Raw genomic sequence first — 25,645 nt, forward strand, 5'->3', positions numbered from 1 at the left:
TTTTAGCTTGTTTGCAACATTTAAAAATGGAAAATACATCGACAAAAATAATCTAACCCTTTCAGGGACAGCAGTCACTACAGTGGACAGCAATTCAAAAGCTGTTTTCTCCCATATGAATGAGTCTTAATGTCCCAATCACTAGAGAGTACACTGGTCATGTGTCATGCCATACACTGACACTCATTGGTCAACTTTTGTAAGTGCATAAAACTTTCCAAAAACAAGATGGCCAAAGAAAGTGCAGATGTGCCCTGCAGGGGAGGAATATCTGTCCATTCCTTCTATTCTAGGAGACTCTTGCAGGGAAAGAATATTGGGACATCGAGCAACAACTAAGAAGTAATATAACTGTTAAAATATGTGATTGGAGGAAATTGTGATTGATCATGTGTCCACTAAATTGGACATTGTGCATATTGGGAGCTATATTTGGACTACAATTTATCGTATTGCTTTAATTTTGTTGTTTTTGAAAATACTTCATTTGCAGTAACCTTTTGGCTGCAAATCAATTGAATTTTTATTATAACAATATTTGATGGATTTTAGTCCTCATATAAGAGTAACGACCATTGTCAACCATCTGACTCAAATAAGGATGACGTCAGTGGCAGTGATGATGAATGGTTACCAGAAAAAAGAGAATCAGCAACTGGCATCAGTGGTGACAGTGAAGTTGAGGATGCTGAGAAAGATGGGGATGCTGAAGAAGTTGAGGATGCGGAAGAAGCTCAGGGAGCTGAGGATATCCAACCTGACAAAGCTCAAGAACACACAAAAATAGCAGCCATGTCTGGAAAAGCAAGCCAATGAGTTTGAGGGAGACCGGACTCCTTTTTTAGGAGAGTGGAAAGTGAATATTGAGGGAACAGACCCCATAGATTTCTTCCTGCATATATTTCCAGAAGATCTGATTGATGAAATGGTCTTCAAATCAACCCTGCAAATCGTGTATTCATTACAAATTGTAAAATGAAGCAGTTTCGAGGAATTGACAAGTACTAGTAGTAGGAATCAATGAAAATACCTCATTGTTGTGGTTGGAGTTAAGTAAACAGTAATAACTGATTCAAAAAAAGTTAATTTTTCTTTGGTTAAATGTTTTTGCAGTATATTTAGCAGTTTTGGAATATGTTAAAAATGTTAAAGATCAAACAAAAACAAGTTTTAATGCTGTTTTTTTATTGGTTTACTTACAACTATATTTCATCAGTCGTTCAAATGCACGCCATCCACTCTAATGGACACGTCACCAACTCCTTGAAAAATGTATGATTTTTAAAAATGAAGGTGATAATTTTTTTTTTCATGCCTAAAGTGTCTCAAAAACACTTAGGGAAAAAATCCTGAAGCAGGTTTTCATAATGCGTGCATGAAAGGGCGAAATACAACAAAATGACCAAAAAAGCTGCAATAAAAAAAAAAATACAAAAAAAACAAAAATCACCTATGAATCAAATTTCAAATAAGGACTAAAAGAAGTGAAGTGATGTTGTGCCATGATGGTTTTTACCTTCAGGCCATTTTGTCCGAGTTGAATGAACAGCGACGTCGGGGACATTCCTTGGGAAAAATGTTCATATTGTCATCTGCCTTCCTTTAATCAGCGTAAACACCGAAAACGTTATTACCATAAATATCATTTTTAAAATGATATTATTTCAGCATGTCAAGGTTTTAACTGTGGAACAAAATCACGCACAGCAGTTTTTGAGAAGCTGCCGTTCTTTGTCATCTTTGTTCTATTTTTCTGCTTAAAGCACCGCACAGAGACCAGGTTAGGTAAAAACTTTATTATAAAAAGGTATTCCACTATAAAGTACGAAGAACATGCTGGAGGAAAGGAAGATAAATAAGAGACACGTTTTGGTACAAAAACAAAAAGAAGGTAAAAAGGTGTTGAAGTCCACTTAGTTGGGGTCCATCCTGTTTTGGGGGGGGGGTCGGCCTTTCAAATAAACAATAAAATCATCTGATAAGCTTCCCTTTAACTTCACAAGGCAATAATTCTAACTGGGGGTGGGGGGGCATTTGGCAATGCACATGCACGCACACACACACACACACACACACACACACACACACACACACAGACACCCCCCCCCCCCCCCCCCCAAAAAAAAGAGCCTCAGTGAAAGACCAATGTGTGATTCTGTGATACATTCAATGTGCCTCGTTGGCATTAAAAGTGAGCAAAAAGCGGCGTCCAACACAGGAGGTGGAAAAGGCGGACAGGAAGTAGCGCACCTTGACACAGGAAACGGTACTTTCACACGTTTAAAAGCAGCGTTTGGCGTTGCGTTTGGCGCGGACGAAGCACGGAGACGATTGAGTTCATACGTAGAGGTTCTTCTTTTAGCAGCGTGGAAAAAAGATTCCAAAGCGTTTCACAAACTTTGCCACGATGGCGTGACTTTCGGAGAGTTGGATCGATGAGGCGAGATACCATAAACGCTCCAATTTAACCCTCTCCTTTCCGCTCCGGGAGTCAGCTGTGGCCGGAGGCAACCCCCCCCAACCGAGGGCGACGTTAGCTTTCCCGCATTTTCATGCACTCCAGATGATTACTGAAGTTTTAAAAAAAGCAGACGTTGTTTACCATAATGAGATTGCAGCACAGCCGCTGTCCAACGAACGCCCCGCCATCTTTTGTGTTTTGGGTAACTAATTAGCGCATTTACGGTAAATGCTGCTAGCATGCTAACACGTCATGTTAGCGGGACGTGCGTTTCCTGAGGGAGGAGAGAATCCAAGTTGTTTTAGAAAGAGAGCTGTACTTACTTTGGAGAGTTGATATTGAAAAGGGGGCGGGGCCTATGATTGCACCAATCAACGTGAACCCTGACGACCAACACGAGTTCTTTTGGGTTGAAAAACTGAAGGCAGCGCTCTGTTGTCATGTGGAGCGTTTGTGCTCGGGGGAGGTGGCGGAGCCTCAAAGGCACTCGGATTAAATGCTCTCGTGTGATTAAAGGCCGAGATGATGTCATGTGGAGGGGGCGGGGGCAAGGCGGGGGGTTGAGAAGGTGTCGAGTAAAAAGTGTGAGACGTTGAAAGAGCAGCACAAAACATAACCAGACTCTTTTGATGAGGGGGGGGGGGGGGGGGGGGGCATTCAAAGGGCGTCAGCGGGAAATGACGGAGCTGATGGAGTTGTACGACGTGCCCCCGTTGCAGGCGGGCGGGTACCCGTCGGCGGCTCCCCCGCCCAACCCCTCCGTGTTGACCCTGAACACGGGCGACGCCTTGAGGAGGAAGTCAGCGGCGTCCCGGCGTCCCAGCTCCCTGAGCTTGAGCATGAGGACGCCCACCGTGCTGCCGGGCCGACCGCTCCACTCCCGCAGGAGCGCTGCCGTGGGGCTGGGCTGCGGGCCAGCGTGCCGGGGGTCCGGCGGTCCCTCGGGGGCGCCATTGGGCGTCCCGTTGCTGTGCTTGGCCACAAGGTCGGTGAGGCCGAGGTTCATGGCCAGCAGGCACCAGTCCTTCCCCAGGGCGTCAGGGGGGTCCAGCATGCGGCACAGCTTCCTGCGGACCAGCAAGGACACGTCAGAGATGTGGACATTGGGTCCCAGGACGCCCCGCTGGTAGACCTCGGCGCAGCCGAAGGCCAGGATGCTGCTGAAGCTCTCGCGGTAGCCGCCCATGGTGTTGGTGAGCGAGGTTTCCCGCTGGACTTGCGCCCGCAGGAAGTCTTTGGGTTGGTACACCATGATGGGGGCGTGGTGCTCGCGCAGCTGCTGGGGGCTCAGGTAGTACTTGGCGGTGAGCAGTCCGGGGAGCGTGGAGGTCAGCAGGTTCTCCGTGATGCTACAGACGGTGTCCAACAGGGTGTAGCACTTGGCCCGCTGCGTGTCGTGACCCCGCACTTGGATCTCCACCCCCTGGCCATGGTTGACCAGCAGGATCACCGCCTCCACGCCTCCCTGGCTCACCTTGGCCCCGTTGGTCCACAGGAAGATGTCCCCGTCTCCATCCTCTCCGTCGTCGTCCTCGTCGGGCTTCTGCTGGTGGCTCCAGCGACACAGGTTCACCTGCAGCTTGTGGAACATTCCGCAGGGGAAGGCGGTGAGGTGCTCGGCAGGGACCAGCCGGACCCCCCCGTAGATCATGGAGTCCTCGTCCTCCTCTTCGGTCCACGATCGCTGGAGGCCGTTGGTCTTGATGAGGGCGGGGACGTCCACCATGGCGGGGTTGGTGGTGTCGCGGGCGCAGACGTCCATGGCGTCCAGGATCTGCAGCAGCTCCTCCAGGTCGCTCTCGGGAGCCAACGCCTGCACCTCCTCCAGCCTGTAGCGCCCCCTGTAGTGGTGGATGGCCTTGGGCGTCTCCACCGACAGCAGGCGGCCCAGGACGTTGCTGCAGAGCCAGCGGGGCTCCAGCAGGACCACGTCCTGCACCGTCTCGCTCTGCATGATGTTGATCTGCACGAAGGAACGTCACTTCAAAAAAAGAGGCATGGCTACGTCAAAGAGAACGCTAAAGAGGAGCGCCATCTCCTAGCTTGGTCTGACCTCTCCCATGCTGTGGAGCTGCAGGGCCAGGCTCCTTAGATGCTCCTGGCTGACCAGCGGGTTGATCTGATCCTGGACGTCGCTGACAAACTGCTGCCACGACATCAGCTGGTTGGGGCCGCTCTGCTTCCTCCAGGCGGGAAGCGCAGCCAGCAGGCGCTCCGACAGCAGGGTCATGGAATCGCAGCTCTGCGGGGCACGAGAGGTTTGGCATCCGCGGCAATATGGCCGTGTTGGCGTGCGTGTGTGGAGCTCACGGAGATGATTTGGGAGCGGAGTTCCTGGAGATGATTCCGAAACAGCTTCATGTCTTTGGAGTTTGAGGCGCCGGCATCCATCACAAACACCTTGTCGCTGATCTGCAAGTCGTTTCCAAACCTCCACAGAAAAGAACGGATTGAAAAATTGAAATTCCTTATGCTGCAACAGCATCGCCTGGACGCATACTGGTTTGTTTTATTCATCACACAACAACCAAACACATCAAAATAAAAATAAATGACATTAAAACTTGAAAAATGTACTGTTCTTAAAAAAAAATCACCATCTTGTAGACATTAACATTAATAAAGATGATTTTTTTTTTTACATAGAAACTGTTCAAAAATATACTTACAAAAAGGTCATGTGAAAAGGTATATTTTTTGGGGTGGTAGCTATTCAAGACGATATTTTTTGTGGTAATAAACTTTTTTTAAACCTATTTTGAACAAAAAATGCTGTATATGACCTAAAAGAAATATTTTGGCGGAAAAACTGGACATGAAAAAATATACATCTTTCCAATTTTCAAGAAAAAAAACTTTTTGGGGTGGAAGTTGTATATTTGTTGCATATTTGAGTGAAAATGCAGTATATTAGCCTAAAATATATACATACATAAAAATCCTATCAGAAAAGTTGGGGTCTTTTTTGAGATGAATGACGATGATGTGATGTTGACGATGATGATGATGATGATGTAATGTTGACGATGATGATGATGTAATGTTGACGATGACTAAGATGATGTAATGTTGACGATGACTAAGATGATGTAATGTTGACAGTGATGATGTAATGTTGACGACGATGATGATGATATGTTGATGACGATGATGTTTTCAAGTGACACAAAAAGTGAAAACTAGGAATCCAAGTGAGAAAGCGATGAGAGCCAAGAAGAGAGCAAGCCTGACCTGTTCCTGATTTCCTTGAGGAGCCCTCTCTCTTTGCTGTAGCTGAACTCCCCGGAGAAACATCTGGGAACGTCGGCCAGGTCGGCGTGGGTGGCCACCAGGACCACCGCCAGAGGCCGCTGGATCCGGCCTCCGAAAACTGGAAGACACACGACGATACACGATGATACACGATGACGAGCGTAGAGCTGCGAATGAAGGTTATTGAGAAGCCGTGGAGGCGTGCGTGCCACCCACCGATGTCTTGGCGGGGCAGCGTGAGGGCCTTGAGCAGGTTGAGCCAGTAGGTGATGTGGCTCAGCTGGGTCTCGTACGGTTCCTCCAGGTTGAACAGGACCAGGTGGACGGCCGTGACGTCGTTGGCCGCAAAGTAGTCGTACGAGCAGTAGTAGACCGGGTTCCCCGAAAACTCCCACGTGCTAAAATCGCCCACACCTAAGAGGGGGAGGGGGGAAGAAAGGAGTTGAGCCCACTCTCTCTCCCGTCACGCCTTCCACTCGCCATGCATGTGCCGCTCACCGTGGATGTTGGCGTGCTGGATGTCCACGGCTCTGGTGGCCTGGTCGTCGGCGGCGGACAGAGCGCTGTGCACGGGCGAGAAGACCTCCAGGACTCCTTTGGTCAGGCTGGGCTCGAACATCATGCTGCGACTCCGCACGCTCACGTTCTCGCAGCCCGGGTACAGGTTGGAGATGCTCACCGACACTGGGGGAAGACGAGGAAGAGGAAGGCTCACGAGAGTGCGCCGACTGACATCATCCAAACATTTACCAGGGACATGGAGTACTACTAAGGGAGTACTGTACAGTATTTGTACAGTACATATATTTGCACAGTACAGATGTTTGTGCAGTACAGATATTAGCACACTCGTCATTTAGCTGGATTTGACATTTGCATGTCAGTTGCTTGTTTTCAAGAAAAATTTTAAATAGGAAATAAAAAATCTGTTTATTTTTGGGGGAAAAGTATAAATATTTTCAAGAAAAAAAATGTTTATTTGGGGATGGGGGAATGGTATATTTTCAAGAAAAATTTGTATTTTGGGGGGGAAGTGGTATATTTTTGAGAAAAAGTGTTATCTTTTCAAGATGAAAATATTTTTTTTCTGAAAAGGAGAAATAGGAGCATATTTTCAAGAAAATCAATGTTTATTTTTTTGGGTGGGCGGGGGGATATTTTCAAGAAGAAAAAATATTAGTTAAAAAGGCTATTTGCATATTTCCAAGCATGTTCAGACAAAAGTTTTAGATTTTCAGGAATTACTTCAAAAAGGGGAATATTTTCTAGGAAAGAAGATGCAGATTTTTCCAAGAAAAATTAGTTTAGAGAAAAACCAATAGAATGATATGTTTCATGAATAAGTTTCATAAATAACTGACAGAAACAAACTTATATTAATTCTTTCATTGACAGAGCATTTATTATTATTATTATTATATGTTTTTAAAACCACATTTAAGGAATGTGTAGGAATAGGTTGGAATGGCTAAGAATGGCTAGGAATGGGTTGGAATGAGTCGGAGTGGCTAGGAATGGGTCGGAATGAATAGCAATGGGTCGGAGTGGCTAGGAATGGGTTGGAATAGGTTAGAATGGGCCGGAGTGGCTGGGAATGGGTCGGAATGAATAGCAATGGGTCGGAGTGGCTAGGAATGGGTTGGAGTGACTAGGAATGGGTTGGAATAGGTTGGAATGGGTCGGAGTGGCTAGCAATGGGTTGGAGTGGCTAGGAATGGGTTGGAATGAATAGAAATGGGTTGGAGTGGCTAGGAATGGGTCGGAATGGGTAGGGATGGCTAGCACTGGGTCGGAGTGCGTCACAGACCGTCCCGTGTCTTACCGGCGGGTTTGGCGTGGACGGGAGAGTTGGGATGTCGCGAAGCGGCGGTCCCACGGGTGGTCCTGCGCCTCCTGAAGAAGCTGCGTAGGATGCCGCACTTGAGAGACTCCAGCAACGTGCTCTTCCCTGTGGCCGAGTGCCCAAAGAGCTTGAGCTTGATCCGCGACTGGAGCGTCTGTGTGGGACGCAGCTGCTGGATGTATCCGAGCTTGTGGTTGTCCTGATGGAAAGGCAGCAACTTATTATTCCTCATCATCGTGTCGAACTGTAACTTCATTCCGAATGACAAAACCTCAAAACTCATTTGGTGGTTTTGGTTCTCATTTTTGCGGCTTGAAAAGATATCTACCTCTTTCTTCAATATTTCAACATGGTGCTACCAAAATGAGATGATTTGGCCTGGTAATATTCCAACATTAGTTTCATCAAATTACAACCCTACCCCCCATTTTCAAAAAAATGCCAACTTTATTTGGTTGTGTTTGTCATAATACGCCTTCATAGGATCTATCCATTTATTTTCCACTGTATGCTACTAAAATAATTCTTGCTTTTTTTCTCTCAATATTTTGACTTTATTCTCCTGACATTACTGATAACATTACGTGGATGAGTCCCGGGGGGGTTGGCGTAGGCGGGCTCCAAAAGCCCTCCATACGCCCACCTCAGCTGTCCTCCAATGACAGCATGGTGAAGAAATGTCAACCTAGCTGTGGAATACGTAGACTTCCTGCTCAAATGCTCCCGCTTCATTACCAGCTTCTTGCCAATCCGCCGTACCAGACCTTTACACGTCTAAAAATGCGCCCTCACGGAGACAGGCTGCCAAATCGCCTCTTGCTGCAGACACTTGCTGCCTTCTCCCATCAACCACGACACCTTTCTTTCTTTCTTGTACCTTTTTTAGCTTCCCCAGCAAGGCTACGATGGCGTCGTGCTGCTCAGCTGAAGCCAAGTCCTCCGCAGTCTTCCCGTCCTGACAGAACAGCAAACATAAAGACACAGATGCTTCAAATGCAGCCAATAAAAATAACTGTCAAGAAAATACAGGATATTGTTAAGTCCTTTTTATGAAGAAATTTCTTGGGGGATTTTTTTTAAGTGTATTACTAAGAAAAAGTTGTCTGCTTTCAATAAAAATAACCAGATTTTTTTATTAGGAAAAAGTCCTGTTTTTGGAGAAAAAAAAGTTGTTTACTTTACAAAAAAAACATGTATTATTGAGAGAAAAGCTTCATGTTGCTTGAAAAAAAGATTTGTATATTTTATTTGTATGTGTATAAAAGGTAGTTTACTTTAGTATTGAACTTTGTATTACTGAGAAAAAAGTTTCATATTTTTGGAAAAAAACATTTTTGGAAAAAAACATATTTTTGGAAAAAAACATTTTTGACAACATGTTAGAAAAAAAAAGTCATTTTGAGAGAAGAAATAAGAGATAAAAATGTGCATTCATGTTGTATGAAGTTCTACATTTTTGACAAACTTCTTTTTGAGAAAAACGTGTATTTTTGCGGGAAAAAACATTGTGTACTTAAAAAAAAAGTGTATTACTAAAAAAAACTTGAATATCTTTGAAAATAAAGTTGTCGTCTTTCAATAAAAAAATCTATTACTGAGAAAAACGTACATTTTTAGGGAGGAAGTTGGATATTTAAAAAAAAGAGGTTAGTTACTTTGACTAAAGATGTGTATCACTGAGAATAAAGTTGTATATTTTTGACAAAAACATCTTTTGGAGAAAAAGGTTGTATTGTAAAATGTATTTTGTGTACTTTTAAAAAAGTCTGTTACGAATACAAAGTAGGACATTTTAAAGAAAAATCAATAAAAATGTCTATTACTGAGAATAAAGTTGCCTAAAGAACTAAATAACTGTTCTGCTAAAAATGGGTATTCCTAAGAAAGGGGAAAAAAAGTTGCGTATTTAAAAAAAAAAGGTGTGGGGGGTGTAATCATGAATAATGTAGCATATTTTGGGGAAAAAGAAAAATAGATACATTTTTGATATATCACAAGTTGTATCCTTTCATGTGTATTACTAAGGATGAAGTATATTTGTTGAGACTCATATATAAAATGTATTTGTACATAAAGTACATATTTTTGTAGTAAAAACCTATACATATTTTGAGGGGAAAGTAGTACATATACTGTATGTTTTAGAAAGTGTGTGTTTAGTGTATATTCAATGGATGTCAAGCTTGCCTGCACTGAACAAATTGATGAGGTGAGCTGTGTTTTTCACGTACTACTAAGTACTGCGTATTCTTGTGTGTACTGTGTATTCCCTCTCCATGACGGCCCTCAAGTGACATTGACATGGCGCTGGCAGATAGACTGTGACAGCCCACAACTTCCATGCCTCCTTCACTAAGCGGCCCATCTGTCAGCGTGTGGGTGGGTGATGATGATGATGGTGGTTGAGACGGAGCAAACTGGACAGCCCGAGACGCCCACAGAGTGCCGCCCGCCTCCGTCCACGCTGCCACCGGGATGTGGTGGACGTGAAGAAGACGTCCTCATGTTTCATTTCATGACCAGCGAGAGCACATCGTCATAGCGACAGGAAGCCAGTGGCCGCTGAATTATACATCAGCTTGGATGAAGCACGGAGATCATGCAATATTCACAGCTGGAGAAGCCTCCATCTGCATCTTCACCACGTCTGGGATTGAGCTGATTTTTTTCGCAACAAAATACTCCATTTTGAGAAAAACCTGAAAACTGCCTTTTATATTTTACAGAAAGCACGGTTGCATTTGAGAGAAAACATTTCCAGATTGGAAAAAATATGCTGTGTTTAGTTTCAATAAAGATGGCTGTTGCATATTTTATGGGAAAAAGTAGAGTAGACTACTTAAAAGAAAAAAAACAAATGTACTACTGAGAAAAACAATGATTATTTCAGAAAAAAGTTATATGCTTGAAATAAAATGTGTCATTTTTGAGAAAAGTATTTTTTTTTTTTAGCAAAAAGTCTTTTTTGGAAAATAACAGAAAAAAAATATTAAAAAATATTTTTAAGAAATAAAGTTTTGTATATTAGTAAAAATACAAAACACTAATATAAAAAACACATCTTGACAGATGTGTTTTTTTGTGTCATTTTCTGTATGTTTGAGAAAAAAGTAGCATACTTGAATAAATGTGTTACTGAGAAAAAAAAATCATAGTTTTGAAAGTTTTGAAGGCATGATGAAGGCATGATGAAGGCATGATGAAGGCATGATGAAGGCATGATGAAGGCATGATGAAGGCATGATGAAGGCATGATGAAGATGAAGGTATGATGCGTGTGCGTCCACGTACGTTGGTGACGGCGTCTGTGTTTGCTCCACACAGGCAGAGGTGACGGACCACTTCAAGACCGCCATTGGCGCCGGCCACGTGGAGGGGAGTCCTGCCGTACTGAAGTAAGACAAAAACAAGATGTGGCTGTAGGTGACCTTCAGCAGCTTCATCCGTCTCTGCATGCGCTTAAATATGTCAGAGAGATGGAGGCCCGGGTGCGGGTCCGGAAGGCTAACCTTGTTGGGGAGATCCAGGATGGCTCTGGCGCCACAGATGGCTGTGACGATGGCCAGGTTGCTGTCCTTGCAGGCGATGTGCAGTGGCGCGTTGCCGTGGCGATCCTGCCGGTCCAGTTGGCAGCCGTGTTTGAGGAGGCAGTGGACGACCTCCACCTGAGACCTTCGCACGGCCAGGTGTAGGGCGGTGTGGCCGTCCTGGAGGGAGCAATGCAGTTACTCGAAAGCGCCACCGAAGGAGGACCAAGACCCCGGACGTGTCCACTCCCCCTCCACCCAACCTTGTCGCTGGCCTCCAGGTCGGCGCCGTGCTCCACCAGACATTCCACGATGTCCACAAAGCCCCGAGCGGAAGCAGTCAGCAGAGCGCTCTCGCCCTCGCGGTTCTTGCAGTCGACGTGGCAGCCGGCCCGGCAGAGCGCCCGGGCCACGGCCGAGTACCCATGCCAGGCGGCGCAGTGCAGAGGGGTCTCTTTCTCCTGCAGAAAACCAGCCATGGACTTCACAGCACGCCTTACAATTCATGTTCCCCTAAATGAACCGGAGCTCCCCCTGTCTGGCAGCACTCATGCATCCCTGCCATCTGATTATCTTGCGGCCTCTTTTGTTGCCAGCTATTCAGACATTATAATAACAGCCGTGTGCTGACTCCTTTTCATTGGACAGTAATGCCACACCGCTATACGGGCTGCGCACAGACTACTCTAAAGAGCAAACCCCTGCTTCCTTTCTACATGTTCTTACCCGGTCACTCAGGTCCGGGTTGGCCCGGATGCTGCAGAGGTAGCTCACCACATCCACGTTGCCGTAGCGAGCCGCCACGTGCAGGGCCGTCTCTCCGGACTGCAATCAGCAGCAAAGAAGGCAAGCATGTTAAGGTCACATAACAACAGCACGTCCACAGCCTGGTCTCTCAAGTCGGAATTTGAGCAAGCATGCGTGCTTGTTCGTCCATCCATTCCACCCATGATCTCATTGTTGATGGCGGCTGGAGTGGAGCAAAACGGAGCACAAGACAGTAAAACTCAGAGTCAGGTGGTCAGGTGGAGGACACCTCTGGCTCGCAGGCACACACTGTGGTCGGCAAAAAAATTCCATGAAAAAACACCCTGAAGCCTGGTTTCTATGGCGACGGCTAGTGAGCTGATAAAACGGACCAGTTTTCTCCTTAGATGTGTTCTGCAGTATTTAAGAGTGTGTGTGTGTGTGTGCCTCTCAGAAGATGTGATGGCTCGGCGTGTTGCGGTGGGAGGAGGTTGTGAGTTGTTAGTGCCTTCCACCTTATCTTGGACATCCAGAGGACACTTCCTGCCGTGGAGGAATTTCAGGGTGTCGACGTGGCCGTGTCTCGCTGCGTAGTAGATGGCGTTGGCCCCGCTCTGATGGGAACAGGAGCCAAAGATTATTGCTAGTATGAGGAATGAACAAACAATTAGGGGCGCTCCCATCCATCGGCCACCCATCAATATGGGACCATTTCCGTGAAAAAGCAGCGTATCGGCCTTGTGTGGCATTTGCGGGGCGGGCACTTGGCAGGGTGTTGTGAGTCATCGAGGCTCACCATGTGATCATCGGTCGGGCGGCGGCTAACATAGCGCCTGTGTGTGTGCGTGGCAGTCGGAGGTCTAATGGCCGACAAACAAGCACGACCGGTGAGCGACTCGGCCACATCCGGAGTCACCTGTACGAGTCTCCCATGGTTTCAAAGGAGGACGACAAGTTCAGGGTTGACAATTCGCTCTGGATGTGAACGCGTTGGCCGCCTCCTGTGTGTGGCGCCCATAAGGCGGATAGCCCGAAAAGTGACACAGCCTGGGGGTCCAACTGGAGCGCAATCAAGCTGAAATCACATCAAATTCAGGATGCAGTCAGGACAAAAAATAGGCGATTACTATTAAAATTAACAATAAAAAAGGAGGGGGGCTCTTTTATGTTTTTTTTCCTGGTTGAACCCCTTCTATTGGCGACATGATATGAAAGAAGCCATAAAATCTCCTTCATTTAGGCAAAATCATTCTATCAATGGTAAAACCCAAGCTGGAGCTCCAGCAGGACTTCCAGGTGCAACGTAGGTGGGCTCCGAGTGAGAGAGTCTGTGAACCCGGTGTCTTCCACCGCTGACATCTCGTAATTCTATTATTTTTCGAGTTATTTGCTTAGCATTCTGACTGTGACGCACATTCAAACGAGTTTGCCTGATGATCACACCCTGGGCCTGAAAAAGCCACCATCCGCTGCCAGGTCCTCCTTCTTCTCATGCCGTATTCAATTCAAGCTTTTTGGATCGGTGGCCCATTGATCGGAGCATCCCTGGTCCAGTCCAAGCTCGGAGTGGTTACCTTGTCATTGGCCTGGATCTCCGCACCTTTTCTCATCAGCACCTCGATGATCTGGATGTTGCCGCAGCCTGCTGCAATCAGCAGAGGGGGGGTCCCGTGCTGCAATGCACACACCGTTGTGGTCAGCTGGCATGAAGTGCATCTTCAGTCATAGTTTTTATGTCATTTGCGCTTTCTCATGCACTCCAAATCATCATCAAAGTGCTTTTTGCGGTGCAGTCTGGCAATAATGACAACATTCACAGTAAGTACAGTGGAACTCCACTCCACTTAATCGCTGCCTGGACAGCAGGGGTGTCCACTTGCAGCCCACCTTAGTTTTTTAGTGCGCCCCCCATAGCAAAAATGCCAGTCACCTTGTTGGGCTGATTGACGTCGTAGCTGTTCAGCGAGCCCAGCAGATGCTGCAGACCGGGAACGTTGTCATCATTTATGGCATGGATGATGGCTTTCATCACAAAGGAGTCTTCCTCATCCTGAATGGACGAGAAAGGCAAGTTACGACAAACATCACCCCCCCATGGAATCTACTACACAACAAACACCCAAACACTGAAACAAGGCAAGGCTGAGGTCATGTGACCCGTCGAGCAACGCCGCTCGGCTGCACAAAGTGACGAGGAGGAGGAGGAAGGCGGGGAGGAGGAGACAAGGTCAATGTGGAGTGAGCTCAGCCGAGCGTAACACGCCGGCTACATTCCAGAGCGTGACCTCCCTGCTGGGGGGGTGGGGGCGGGGGGTGTCAAGGCTAAAGCACCTGAGATCTGCACAACACAAACATGTCCTGGCACACGGCGACTCATTTCTTTCAATATTTATTCTACACTTTCCTTGGAGTTGCTAGGAAACAAATATATTGCACAACACCGCAGGAACAGAAACAATGTTATGTCAACGTCATAGCGGTAAGGAGCAGAATGCTTAGTCAGCATCGAGGGCGCTGATGAGTACGTTGTAAACAGTAATAATAATAACTAAATAAAACGTAGAAATAGATACAGCTGCTGGATGCTGAACACTCATGCTACACCATCAGGAGGTTGAGTCCAACATGCATTTGTATTTTGGTTCATTTAGTTCATTCATTCAGCCATTTTATGCTTGAAATGCTTCATTTAGAATAAGCACAATTCCTTTAAATATGCAGGAGTTAATACTAATAACCACAAAAGAGCATTTATTCATTCTTAATTGTAGCTAGGGATGACATACTGCATGTTTAAGGATATAGAGATGAAATAAATCAGTTTAAGCACATAAACTTTCAAGAACGTGTTATACTGTATTTCTCCCCTTCTATTCAGGACCCCCAGGGGGCGCACCGCAGCGTGTTCGCCACCCAGACATGAGGAAGTTGCTGTGCTGTGCCTCATCAATGATTAAACCTCCCCAAAGCCAAACTGTTTACGTCTGTCAGCTTTGCTCGCTCCCAAACGTCTCGACAAAAGTCGCCTTTGTGAGGCTATCTGCGAGCGCCGCGTACGCGTAACGAGACACGCAAGCTCCGGACGGGCATTCCTGCAGGTTCCGTTTTTAAGTAACACACAGAGAAATCCCTCCTGACTTGTGGCAATTAGTGGCTAAGAATACCACAGCTGTAATTTCCAGTGGGGTGAAAAGGTAGCAGTGTGAGGCCAGTTACGCTGCTGCCGTATCATATCACTTTTGTCTGCATTTGGCACAGGAGCAAAGGCGTACAGACGGGCAAAAAGCCGTCCTACCAAGGTGTCGTCGCTGCGTGCCACACTCATGTTGCTTCTGGACAGGAAGGAGCGGGACAGGCGGTTGCATAAGGAGATCAGTCGTACGGATTGCTGGAAAACAGGAGGATGAAATGGGTCAGGAATGTACTGTAGAACAGGTTCTTGTCTGCTGGATATCTTGACATGTTCCACAATGATGGGACAAGGATCTTTCACACAGAAAGCACAAACATTTGCTTTTTACACAGAACCAACTTTGCACTCGCTAACAATTGTTTTCAACAGAACTGGGCCTCAGAAGTGGCATTGACCCTTGAACACAAGCACTGTCCTGCCTCCGTTATTGCTGACGCTGGAAAAATGCCGGGTTTCTACAGAAAGCCAGGCAACCTCAAGCACCACCACGTAATGTGGGACGGGTAACAGAGGTGGGAAGACAGCTGTGTGAAAGGGGTGTGATGTTAGACATGTGAGGCGCACCCTGTTATGGCAAAAGGTAGATCTATTGGCGGGAAACTGCTGTGTGAAAGCGCACGCGTGTCCCACTGTGCTGGGTTCTGTGTGAAAGACACACACCACTTACCTTCCATTTTCGCCGAGCGGCAAACTTCTTGAATTTTTCCATGTTGACAGCCGACTCCTTTCTGCTCAGCGCTTGTTGTGTGTCTTTTGGCTGAGATACAATAAACAATACACAGAATATCTGACAAATCATTTTGCAAGATACAAAAAAGACTACATACATATACATATGTATACATATACACTGTATATGTATATACACTACTAATACACTATTTGTATTTTGAGGGCTCACCTTGATCCAGGGGTGCTGAAGGCTGTCCTCAATGGTCATCCTCTTTCTGTAAAAGCCACACTTAGGACTTTAAACGTCTACACTTCTTCCAACATTATTCATCTCTACTTCACACGTACTTGGGGTCTTTCACAAGAAGCTTGGCGATGAAGTCTTTGGCCAGAAGGCTCGTGCTGCTGAAGAACTCCTCGTCAAACGTGTAGTCCACGGCCGACACGTTGGCGAGCGTCTCCTGTTTGTTGTCGCCCAGGAAGGGCGATGCGCCGCTCAGCCTGGGACGAGCAGACGACAACACGTGTTATGGGGAGCGCACTGCCACATGCATGTTCATGCGCTTTGATAACGTCTTGCAGACAACAAGCAGCTTCTCAACAAAACACAGGGATTGGAACAAAGGAAAAAAATACATGAAGTCAGAATTTGACAAAAAAAATTCACAATTTTCCAGCATGAAGCGCCTTTTAAGGTCATGCCACAGCATCTCCTTAGGATCCAGGTGAGGACTTAGACTAGGCCGCTCCAAAGTCTACATTTGGTTTTTCTTCATCCATTCTGAGGTGGACTTGCTGGTGTGTTTTGGGGCATCATCAAGGTGTTTTCTGGCAAAACGTCACCAAGTCTGAATGTTCATTTTGTTCAGCAGTGGTTTTGGTCTCGGAACTCTACCATGCAGGCTGTTTTTGCCCAGTGACTTTCTAATGGTGGACTCATGAACACGGACCTTCACTGAGGCAAGTGAGGACTGCAGTCCTTTGGATGTTGTTGTGGGGTCTTTTGTGACCTCTTGGATGAGTCAGGGCTTTGCTCTTGGGTCGTTATAGTTGGCCAACCACTCCCGGGAAGGTTCACCACTGTTCCATGTTTTGGTCATTTGTGGATAATGGCTCTCACTGTGGTTGACTGGAGTCCCAAAACTTTAGAATTGGCTTTATAATGTTTTCCACACCAATTGATCTCAATTCATCACTTTCTCATTTCTTTCTTTCGCTCTCAGCATGATATCTAGCTTCTGTGGATCTTTTGGTCTCCATCACTTTATCAGGCAGGCCCTATTTAAGTGACGTCTTTATTGAGAACGGGTGTAGCACTATCAGGCCTGGCTGTGGCTAGAGAAATTGCGCTACATTGCGATTGGGAATGATTTTTCCACACAGGGCCAAGAAGGTTTGGATTTTTCTCCTCCCTGAATAATACAAAGTTTCATTTAAAAACTGCATTTTGTGTTCAGTTGTGTTGTCAGTGACTAACCTTTAAATGTGTTTAATGATGTTAAACAATTAAGTGTGAGAAAAAATCCAAAATCGGGGAGAGGGCAAACACTTTTCCACACCACTGTATTTAAAAAGTTTTGAAAGAAGGCTCTTTTCAATACAAGCACTGGCATCGGGGTTTAAGATTTTAAAACCTTCCGAGCTTTTGAAACAGAAGCAAAATTAAGCAAATGATGAACCTAAGCAGCGCTTAAGTAAGGCTTGATGTCGTTGACGTGCACTACAACACACATTAAAATAAGTAGAGGGAATTAACGAACTATAAATGGCGGTGTAGCACACAAAGCACAATGCAGCTCAAGCTTCCCTCTCCAGCTCGTCAGCACCAGCCGCTAATTAACACGCCAGCTGCCGCCGACATGGAGGCGGGTCACGCTCCAAGTCCAGCTCGAGTGGAAACGGGACGGTTGATCCAGTTTATCACATGTGCGTATGTTAACATAAACAAGGCGGACGCTCACAAGAAGTCGATGGCGAATGAAGAAGAAGGTTTGGAGACACTTTTTCTCGCGAATGACAAAGTGTCTCCAAACCTTTGACCGGTACTGCAAGATGTGGACAACGGGAATGTCACCATGGCAACATAAAACAGTAGCAGCAGTGCCTTGAGAGGACTTTTGGTGATACTTACGAGAAGAAAGCGTCACCACCACAAGCTGGTGCAACACACAAGTCCAGAAAGTCTTTACGGACATATTGGTTGGAGCAGGAGAACACCAAACCCGCCTCACCACCCAGCAATAACGTGGAGAGCATAAGCTATTCCATTTTCTCTGTTGTGTGGGCGGAGAACATTTAACGGGCGCATTTGCATTAGCGACGCATTTACATAAGACAAAATGATGCCATGCCATAAAATGTTCATCTTGCCAGTTATTGCGTAACAACCGCCACTAAATGGCTGCAAACACTTCGACCTCTTCCTTCTGCTTCTGCGGACAAAACACACTTACAGGAAGTGTACACACTTGTGTGTGTGTTTGTGTAGGTGTCTCCTCCCTGAAGGCTAACGTTGTGCGTGGGAGCAGAGCAGGAGGCCTCGGAAGGAGCACAGCTTTAAAAAGGGAGTCATCGCCTAGCCGACAGCGGTTGAACTTGACAGGCGCCAGCTTTGACTCCGCCGCTTCAACTGAAGCATGTTGACGTGTCTGCAAGCAGCTTCTGCCATGATTTTCTTTTCACAATTCCGAGGATGAAATACGAGTGTGAGTGACAAGCATGATGCGTGCAGGTATTGCTTCTTGGTTACAAAGGAAAAAGTAGCATTGTATGGTAGAAACGTGTGATAGATAAAACGGCAACAAAAAGTCACTGAATTACAGCGATTAAAGTTGAAATAATATATACATCTGCCCAGGGTATGAAGCCAGAGCACTTAAAAAAAACCTTTGAACCCTGTGGCTTATACAGCAGTACAGCTAATTTATGGCTAAATTCTAACCTGATATGATGACGAGCTTGTCAACCCACTGGAAATCACAGGTGGTCATTAAAATATACCAGGATACTAACACAACAGTATGTGGCAACACTAAATTCATCACAAAGCAACTTAACACTCAAAAAAGGTGTGCCTGACAGATATACAACCATGTCCCAATATGAGTTTTAAAAAATCCCAACATTGTAAAGTTTTCCTGTCTGAGAACCTCATTCATTGGGCTGCTGCAATGACGTCAGCCTCCGTCTGGGCTTTGGGGTCTGAGTCCTCTGGTGGACAGATGCTGCTTCACAGCGCCATCCACCATTTTCTATGCTCCGACAATACTTTTTTATTTTTATTTTATACTCGCATTGGTGAATGTTTGTATATTTCTGAGGTATAACGGTTGCACGTTCATGTAATTACAGCTTTTCTACAATGCAAAAAAAAGTAAAGTTGTACTATATTTTTCAAATAATTAGATTTTTGTTATGTTTCAAAGGATAAAAAAAAGACCATTCATTTTATTTAGTGCAGCAATGTTGCCAGAATAAAGTAGTCATAGGACCACAATTTTAATAATAATGTTATCAGAAAAAGTAGTTTTTATTTATTTATTTTTTTTACAGAATGTTGACATTATTCAACCATAATATGCCTCAAAAATCCTCACAAAAACTTGGATTAATTATAGCTGGCATATTTAATTACCTAAAGCGGCTCTAATTATTGGAAGCAAGCTATAATTGGAGAGAGGCTGTTATTTCTGAAAGTAGACATAAGCAGGAGGTTGTCTACAGCCACAAAAACAATAAAATCACGTTAAAAGAAAAAGTCAAAATTTTTCAAGGAGAATTTCGAGGTCCACAAACCATAACAAGTCTGACATGTGCTTCGTCCTATTGAAAAATGAGAAAAGGAGCCAAAGGTGGCACTACTTACAGAATGTAGGTTATCACGCCAACGCTCCTACAGAGAGGAAGCAGTGAAGAGTTGATGATTACGTGCAAGAAATGTTGACTTAATGTTTACACGACATACCACATGTCGGCCTCCAAGCCCAGAGGTTCGTAGTTCACCACCTCAGGAGCTGCAGGGGAAAATGTGCAGAGTTAGTGTTGTTAAACGTCCCCTACGAGGCTGAAGGGACTTTTTGATGATGCTGTAAGAGTCATATACGTCCCAAAGTCCTGTTTATGAACACAAAATGTGATCAAAATATCATATCCATTACTTTTGAAAACAAAAAACAAAACAAGGCTTCACTACACATCTTAAAAAAGCTTTGCCAACTATCCGTCAGTCAGCCGCAGACATGGGAGCTTTAGGTTGTATAGTTTACACTAATAGGCTAACCTAGCATGATGTTGTTGTAAAAAGTGAGCGTAAGACAGACGCAGCTCCTTTGCATTAAAGCATGGGGGTCCCAAATACAGCCTGGGGGCCATTTGTGGCTGGTGGTAGATTTTTTTTATAGGCCCTCTGTATATTTAAGAAAGCATTTCAATTTCAAAATAATGTCCGCTATAATCTTGACAACAAAACAAAGAACAAAGTTGGACGTTATGGAAAATTAGGTTGGTAAAAAGTTGTTACAAGAACAAAGTAAAAAAAAAACAAAACACAAGAAGAGAGCTTAAATGATTATAAAATTGAACAGAACGGCCAAAAATAGAAAAATGAGTTGTGGAGAAAAAGTAATCCAGTTGTCCCTTGCAGTTCCGACATCATTCCCTCACCCTATGTAGTTAAAAAATAACAAAAAAATTATAATAATAAATGCTCGCCATTTTGTGGTTGACTTTTGGCTGCTTATACGTATTTTGTACTTCTTCCACACTCAGTTTGAAACCATTAGCAATAACATAACATTCTTACGTTTAGAATAAATAAATACACTTCATTTGCTGTAACACAAAGTCTATCAAGATAGCGTGCTCCCCACTAGGACTTACTAAAAGCATTTTTAAACTGTCTAAATTCCAGAACACCGCCGTTGTGGACTTTCAATGCTTCCCACACACGTCTTCCAGACAGAGAGACAATTTGCAACAGCAACAACCCTGAGCTCCCGGTGGGATACTCACCTACAAATTCTGGAGTTCCAAAAATGTTCTTAAAATCATTTCCGAAATCGATCTTGTGGGCCAGGCCAAAGTCAATGAGCTTGATGCGCGGGTGAGGCACTGAGCGGCTGAGCAGCATGATGTTCTCCGGCTGCAAAGACAGCCAGAAGGAAAGAAAGACAACATTTGGGGAATGCTTCTTTGCAGATTGTCACTGTTAGCCAGAGAAAAGAAACACAAGCCAAGGATACATTCCTTTGTTGAAGACGGCAAAGGACGCAACACATACTGTAGACGGGGATGGCGCTCACACAGCTTTTCCAGACTGAAGTTCAATGATTTTGCACGACAAAAAAGGGTCTTATTTGAGACGGCAGGTGAATGAGAGGTTGTTTATCAACATGGACGCAGAGTGCAGTGGTTGGTAAAAGCTTCGGCCATCGATTAGAAGTGCTTGGCCCGCCGGGCACGGAGCTTTTATGATGTCCTGCTCCAAAAATATACACAAGATTTATGGTCTGCAAGCACAAAAGTAAGTCTGGACTCTTTCTAACGGTGCCATGCTCATCATGTGCATCCTGTATCCATGTCGGGAACAAGCCATCAATGACAATGACTGGAGACTCTGTCATGTCATCAAATAAACACCAAAGAGCAATCTAAAGAGTCGCATCTCGCTGTCCTTTTTACTGCTGACCGAGGGTGTACAACTCCCCGAGCATAATCATGACCTGGTGTTGGATCATAAAAACATTAGTCATGCTCATCAGCCCGCGGTCAATGAATAGAAGATGAGAAAAAAGTGGCCGTGAATGCGATACAAGCCTGCTGGTTCACATCAAGCAGCGAAAGCTGACCTTCAGCAAGAGGATGAAATCATTCAGGGGGCAACACTTCCCTTTTAAACGGGCCTTGGGAGAAAACTGCCCAAATTCTTATTACTGGGAGTCACACAATCGTAAAGAAACGCGCTTTCAATGGATTTTATGGTGAAGGTTCGGGTCTGTCCAGGCTGCTCAGCACAATGAGGATGACAATAACATTGTTTAAAGTTATTGCCAAAATGATGCATCTCTTTTTACATTTTTCATTTTCAAGCCTAAAAATTGTTACATGAAGTAAAACAGAAATACAAGCATTCTAACTGTGAATGTAGAGTTCTACCTTGGCCACTAGGTGTCAGTAGTTGTTCGGTGAGAGAAGCACCAGACATGTCCGGAACAGGCATTTGTTGCAGGTTTATAACTCATAACAAACACAATAATAATCATCATAATAACAACACGGGCTACTGTTGGGGCTATAAACTCCCCCAAGCTAAAACTCAACTCTGAACCTCCAACGTCACTTCCTGTCCTGTCCTCCGCCACTAAGGCCCCTGGGGGAAAACATTTGCTGTGACAATGCTCAAGCAGGAGTTTTATTTCCTCCTTATGTACTGTTATTATGTCTACTAGCTTGGGTGACCGGAGCGTAAAGCCATTTAAAGCCACCATTACAATACATTGATGAGACGTAGCCACCTCAGGAAGCTTGTTGTCCTTAGAAAAACCACAAAGAACTGCTAATGTGGGAGATTTATGTGTAATGTCTTATTCTCTCTTGAATAGTGGGTAGTAGGTGACTATAGGGCTGTTATTTCATGTTGAGAGGGCTCTAATAATGTTCAAAACTGTATTTAGAAGACCGTAAAAAGGAAAATATTCCATTCATTAATATTGAATCCTATTTTGCAGCAATTCACTTATTGCGGTGCAGTTCTGAACTAAAGAACCATGATAAGCGAGGGACGAGTAGATGTGGATGTGGAATGGAATGTAAGCAGAGTCCAAGGGAACTAGCATGCAATGTAAATAACACAAACACAATCTGGTGTTGCATTCAGGTACCTTAAGGTCAAAGTGAGCGATGTGTTTCGAGTGCAGGTAGAAGACTCCATCGAGGATCTGCTTCAGGAACTGAGTGGCTTCCTCCTCGCTTAGCGACTCCTTCTCTGCCAGGAAGTCAAAGAGTTCGCCTCCGGCCACGCTGAGGAGGCAAAAGATGGACAATGAAAATGGCGGGAAATCTTGGCTGAGAGGCGGCGATAAATCCTTTTTTAATGGAGCTGAGCCGAGGTAATCTAATCACCCAGGTGCATTAAGAGTCCCGTCAATTTATACGAGCTTTTAACCAGCTCTGCTATTGACGCACCGCTTTAGACGGCTCGTTGAACCAAAACATTCAGGCTGGAAGATGTCTGCATTAGGGATTGTTTAAGTGCTGTCATCGTTTGCACTGAAAGCTTCATGAAGACGTTTCTGGCCAGCACTGCTTCGAAACTTCCCCTGTGTTCCCCAACAATTACTTTTTCAGCATGTTTCAACAGTAGGGATTTGAACGATGAACCGATGTGTTTGGATATCCGCTTCGACAAGTGTGAGATGGGTAGCAGCCTCATGGATCCAGAAGAATCCACCGTAAATCCTGAGATGCATTGGGTTATCACAGGACTAGCCACCGGGTGACTGGTGACAGGTCTTAAATGAAAGAATTGACGGAAAAACCTCATCCTCGTGGACATAATCCCGACAGGCTTCACAACACCTCTTAAAAGCCAGGAGGACTACATAAACAGCCAGAGGAGGACTATTTAAAATCTCTGTAAAGGTTAGATATCATGCTATACATGCCCCTGTATGGCGGAAGGATAATGCTGGGATTAAGGTCAAAGATTACACAGATAAATATCTTGCTCCCCTTTTCCAGCGCCGGTGCTCCCTTTTATTGATTAAAGTGAATCAGCCACTTCGATGTATGAGAAGCCCTGTGCTAATCTTGCTAGCACGTGCCCCCATTTGGTCAAACATCAGGATTATTGATGTCATTCATCTGGTGCCGAGATTAGAAAATCCACACACTTTTGTCTTCCAAACGAACGCTTTTCATGACCTCCTTTCTGATGGACGTAACCCCCCCCCATATTGAGTTAAAAAAAAAGAGAGATCTTAAAATGGCACCTGCTTATAGCTATGAACGCAGGAGCTGTAAGTTTGATATAGTTTTTCTTCAGTGAGTGTGAGTGTAATGTTAGCTGTCATAGCTCTGCTAGCGTCGCTGACGTTGGAGTCTTCCTGTCCTGCTCCGTAACTCATTCAATACCAAAGACATATTTATACCTTTCCATACCCACCACGTGTTTATACGTCTTTTACGTTTTTTCTGTGTGAGAGGCAAAACGAGGTGATGATGCAACTCTCCCTTAATGCATTCAAGTTCAGAGCAATTTGAAGCCGTAAAAACGGCCACAAGGTGGCAGCAGTGCATCTGATGAGAGCTCGGCAGGAGTCATGTGAATGGACAAATTACACATGACAGGAAGGAGCAAGTGAGAGAGTGTGGGGGAGTGGAGTGTGCAGACGGTTACGCGTTGTGGGGACATAACGCATGCGCACGCACGTGCACGCACGTGCACGCACATAGTTCAGTTCCAAATGTGAAAAGTGTACATAGTTCATGGTGTTATACCGTAACTATATTGTTTATGTTGGCATAGTTATTTAGATACTTCAGCCGTCACAAAAACAAATAATTTGTGTCAAAGCGAACAAAAAGCTGGTTTCCTCCCTTTTTTAGTCAGGAACTGATATTTTCCTGAAATATCTATATATCTGAAATATAATGTTCTACTGCTGATTACTAAAAAAAAACAGAAAAAAAAGCAGAAACAAAGCTTTATTTTCTGAGGAAAGAAGGTAGGTTCCAGGTTTATATAGCCCTACAACACAATATTCTGTGTGCCTTGAAAGATCAGTCAAAGTGGTCTAAAATGGACGCTCTTTTGTTGAAAAATGTTGAAAAATTGAGTTCCCGCTATCACTATCCGCCATTTCTTACGGGACCCTTGATACGCCACAATTCCATTCGACTTTTTGGTATTAGGCCCGATTAAGCCGGATAATTCCAGTATCGCCGCTCGCTAATCGCTACCAGGGCTGTGACCTTTCTGCTAATCTGTCCAAACATAAAAAATGCGGGTGGCCCAGATTATGCCATCAATGCCTGGCATGAGTCAGGCCCTTTGATGCTCAAATGGTTGGTACCAGCCTCTTCGTCATCACGATATACGATAAAACGGAAGCTGTTTGAAGATCAAAGGCCCGCTGCGAGAGGAAGCGTGACAAAGGGAGCTGAAGAACGAGGACATGGAAAACATGGAAAACATCCCTGGTTAGCCCATGTGCCAGGCGCACGCGAACAAAATGTAGCTGTGATTTAGTCAGATGTGGGTGGACTTTTAGTGGCTCATCTTAATGCAGCTCAACATCCGGAATAAGTAACAATTAAGAGGAACATTTTTTGAAATATTACTGGCAGAAATTTGAAGGAAAATAGGTATTAATGTTTTAATGAAGGCCGAGTGGTTAGCGCGCAGGCCACACACCTGAGTTCGATTCCCCCCTCGGCCATCTCTGTGTGGAGTTTGCATGTTCTCCCCGTGCATGCGTGGGTTTTCTCCGGGTACTCCGGTTTCCTCCCACATTCCAAAAACATGCTCGGTTAATTGGCCACTCCAAATTGTCCATAGGTATGAATGTGAGTGTGAATGGTTGTTTGTCTATATGTGCCCTGTGATTGGCTGGCCACCAGTCCAGGGTGTACCTCGCCTCTCGTCCCAAGATAGCTGGGATAGGCTCCAGCATACCCGCGACCCTAGTGATGATAAGCGGTAGAAAATGAATGAATGAAGGTTTTAATGAACTGTGCAAATGTTTGTGTCTGTTCCTGCTAGTCACATGACCTAATTCCTAGATAGCAGGTCTGGAGGCGTGAATGTGTGAATTATGATTACTATCAATTATTATCACAATTATTAGGTGGGTGATTGGTTCCAGACCTGAACGTGATAAGTGAAGTTCTGCAAATATGGAATATTTTCGTAGTTATGCCATAGAAAAACCTGTTTACAATTTTCTCATTAC

The 25,645-nt window shown here is 45.0% G+C and overlaps 1 protein-coding gene across 1 annotated transcript in view; it reads right to left on the minus strand.

Annotated features, from left to right (window-relative positions):
- Window positions 1-1,781: 1,781 nt before the first annotated feature.
- dapk1 (death-associated protein kinase 1) overlaps window positions 1,782-25,645 on the minus strand; it is a 41,560-nt gene continuing 17,696 nt past the window's right edge. The window contains exons 4-26 of the mRNA XM_058071856.1: window positions 22,574-22,712; window positions 20,706-20,835; window positions 19,660-19,708; window positions 19,561-19,587; window positions 16,044-16,196; window positions 15,925-15,970; window positions 15,691-15,780; window positions 15,126-15,218; window positions 13,761-13,880; window positions 13,405-13,503; window positions 12,346-12,444; window positions 11,810-11,908; window positions 11,347-11,544; window positions 11,066-11,263; window positions 10,848-10,946; window positions 8,434-8,511; window positions 7,536-7,755; window positions 6,212-6,397; window positions 5,930-6,127; window positions 5,693-5,831; window positions 4,772-4,892; window positions 4,515-4,703; window positions 1,782-4,424 (exon numbers count right to left, since the gene is read on the minus strand). Of these exons, the coding sequence (XP_057927839.1) occupies window positions 3,129-4,424; window positions 4,515-4,703; window positions 4,772-4,892; window positions 5,693-5,831; window positions 5,930-6,127; window positions 6,212-6,397; window positions 7,536-7,755; window positions 8,434-8,511; window positions 10,848-10,946; window positions 11,066-11,263; window positions 11,347-11,544; window positions 11,810-11,908; window positions 12,346-12,444; window positions 13,405-13,503; window positions 13,761-13,880; window positions 15,126-15,218; window positions 15,691-15,780; window positions 15,925-15,970; window positions 16,044-16,196; window positions 19,561-19,587; window positions 19,660-19,708; window positions 20,706-20,835; window positions 22,574-22,712 (4,066 nt within the window). The 3' untranslated portion in view covers window positions 1,782-3,128. The remainder of the gene's footprint in view (window positions 4,425-4,514; window positions 4,704-4,771; window positions 4,893-5,692; window positions 5,832-5,929; window positions 6,128-6,211; window positions 6,398-7,535; window positions 7,756-8,433; window positions 8,512-10,847; window positions 10,947-11,065; window positions 11,264-11,346; window positions 11,545-11,809; window positions 11,909-12,345; window positions 12,445-13,404; window positions 13,504-13,760; window positions 13,881-15,125; window positions 15,219-15,690; window positions 15,781-15,924; window positions 15,971-16,043; window positions 16,197-19,560; window positions 19,588-19,659; window positions 19,709-20,705; window positions 20,836-22,573; window positions 22,713-25,645) is intronic.

This window comes from Doryrhamphus excisus, chromosome 4 (assembly GCF_030265055.1).
Source record: "Doryrhamphus excisus isolate RoL2022-K1 chromosome 4, RoL_Dexc_1.0, whole genome shotgun sequence".
NCBI lineage: Eukaryota > Metazoa > Chordata > Actinopteri > Syngnathiformes > Syngnathidae > Doryrhamphus > Doryrhamphus excisus.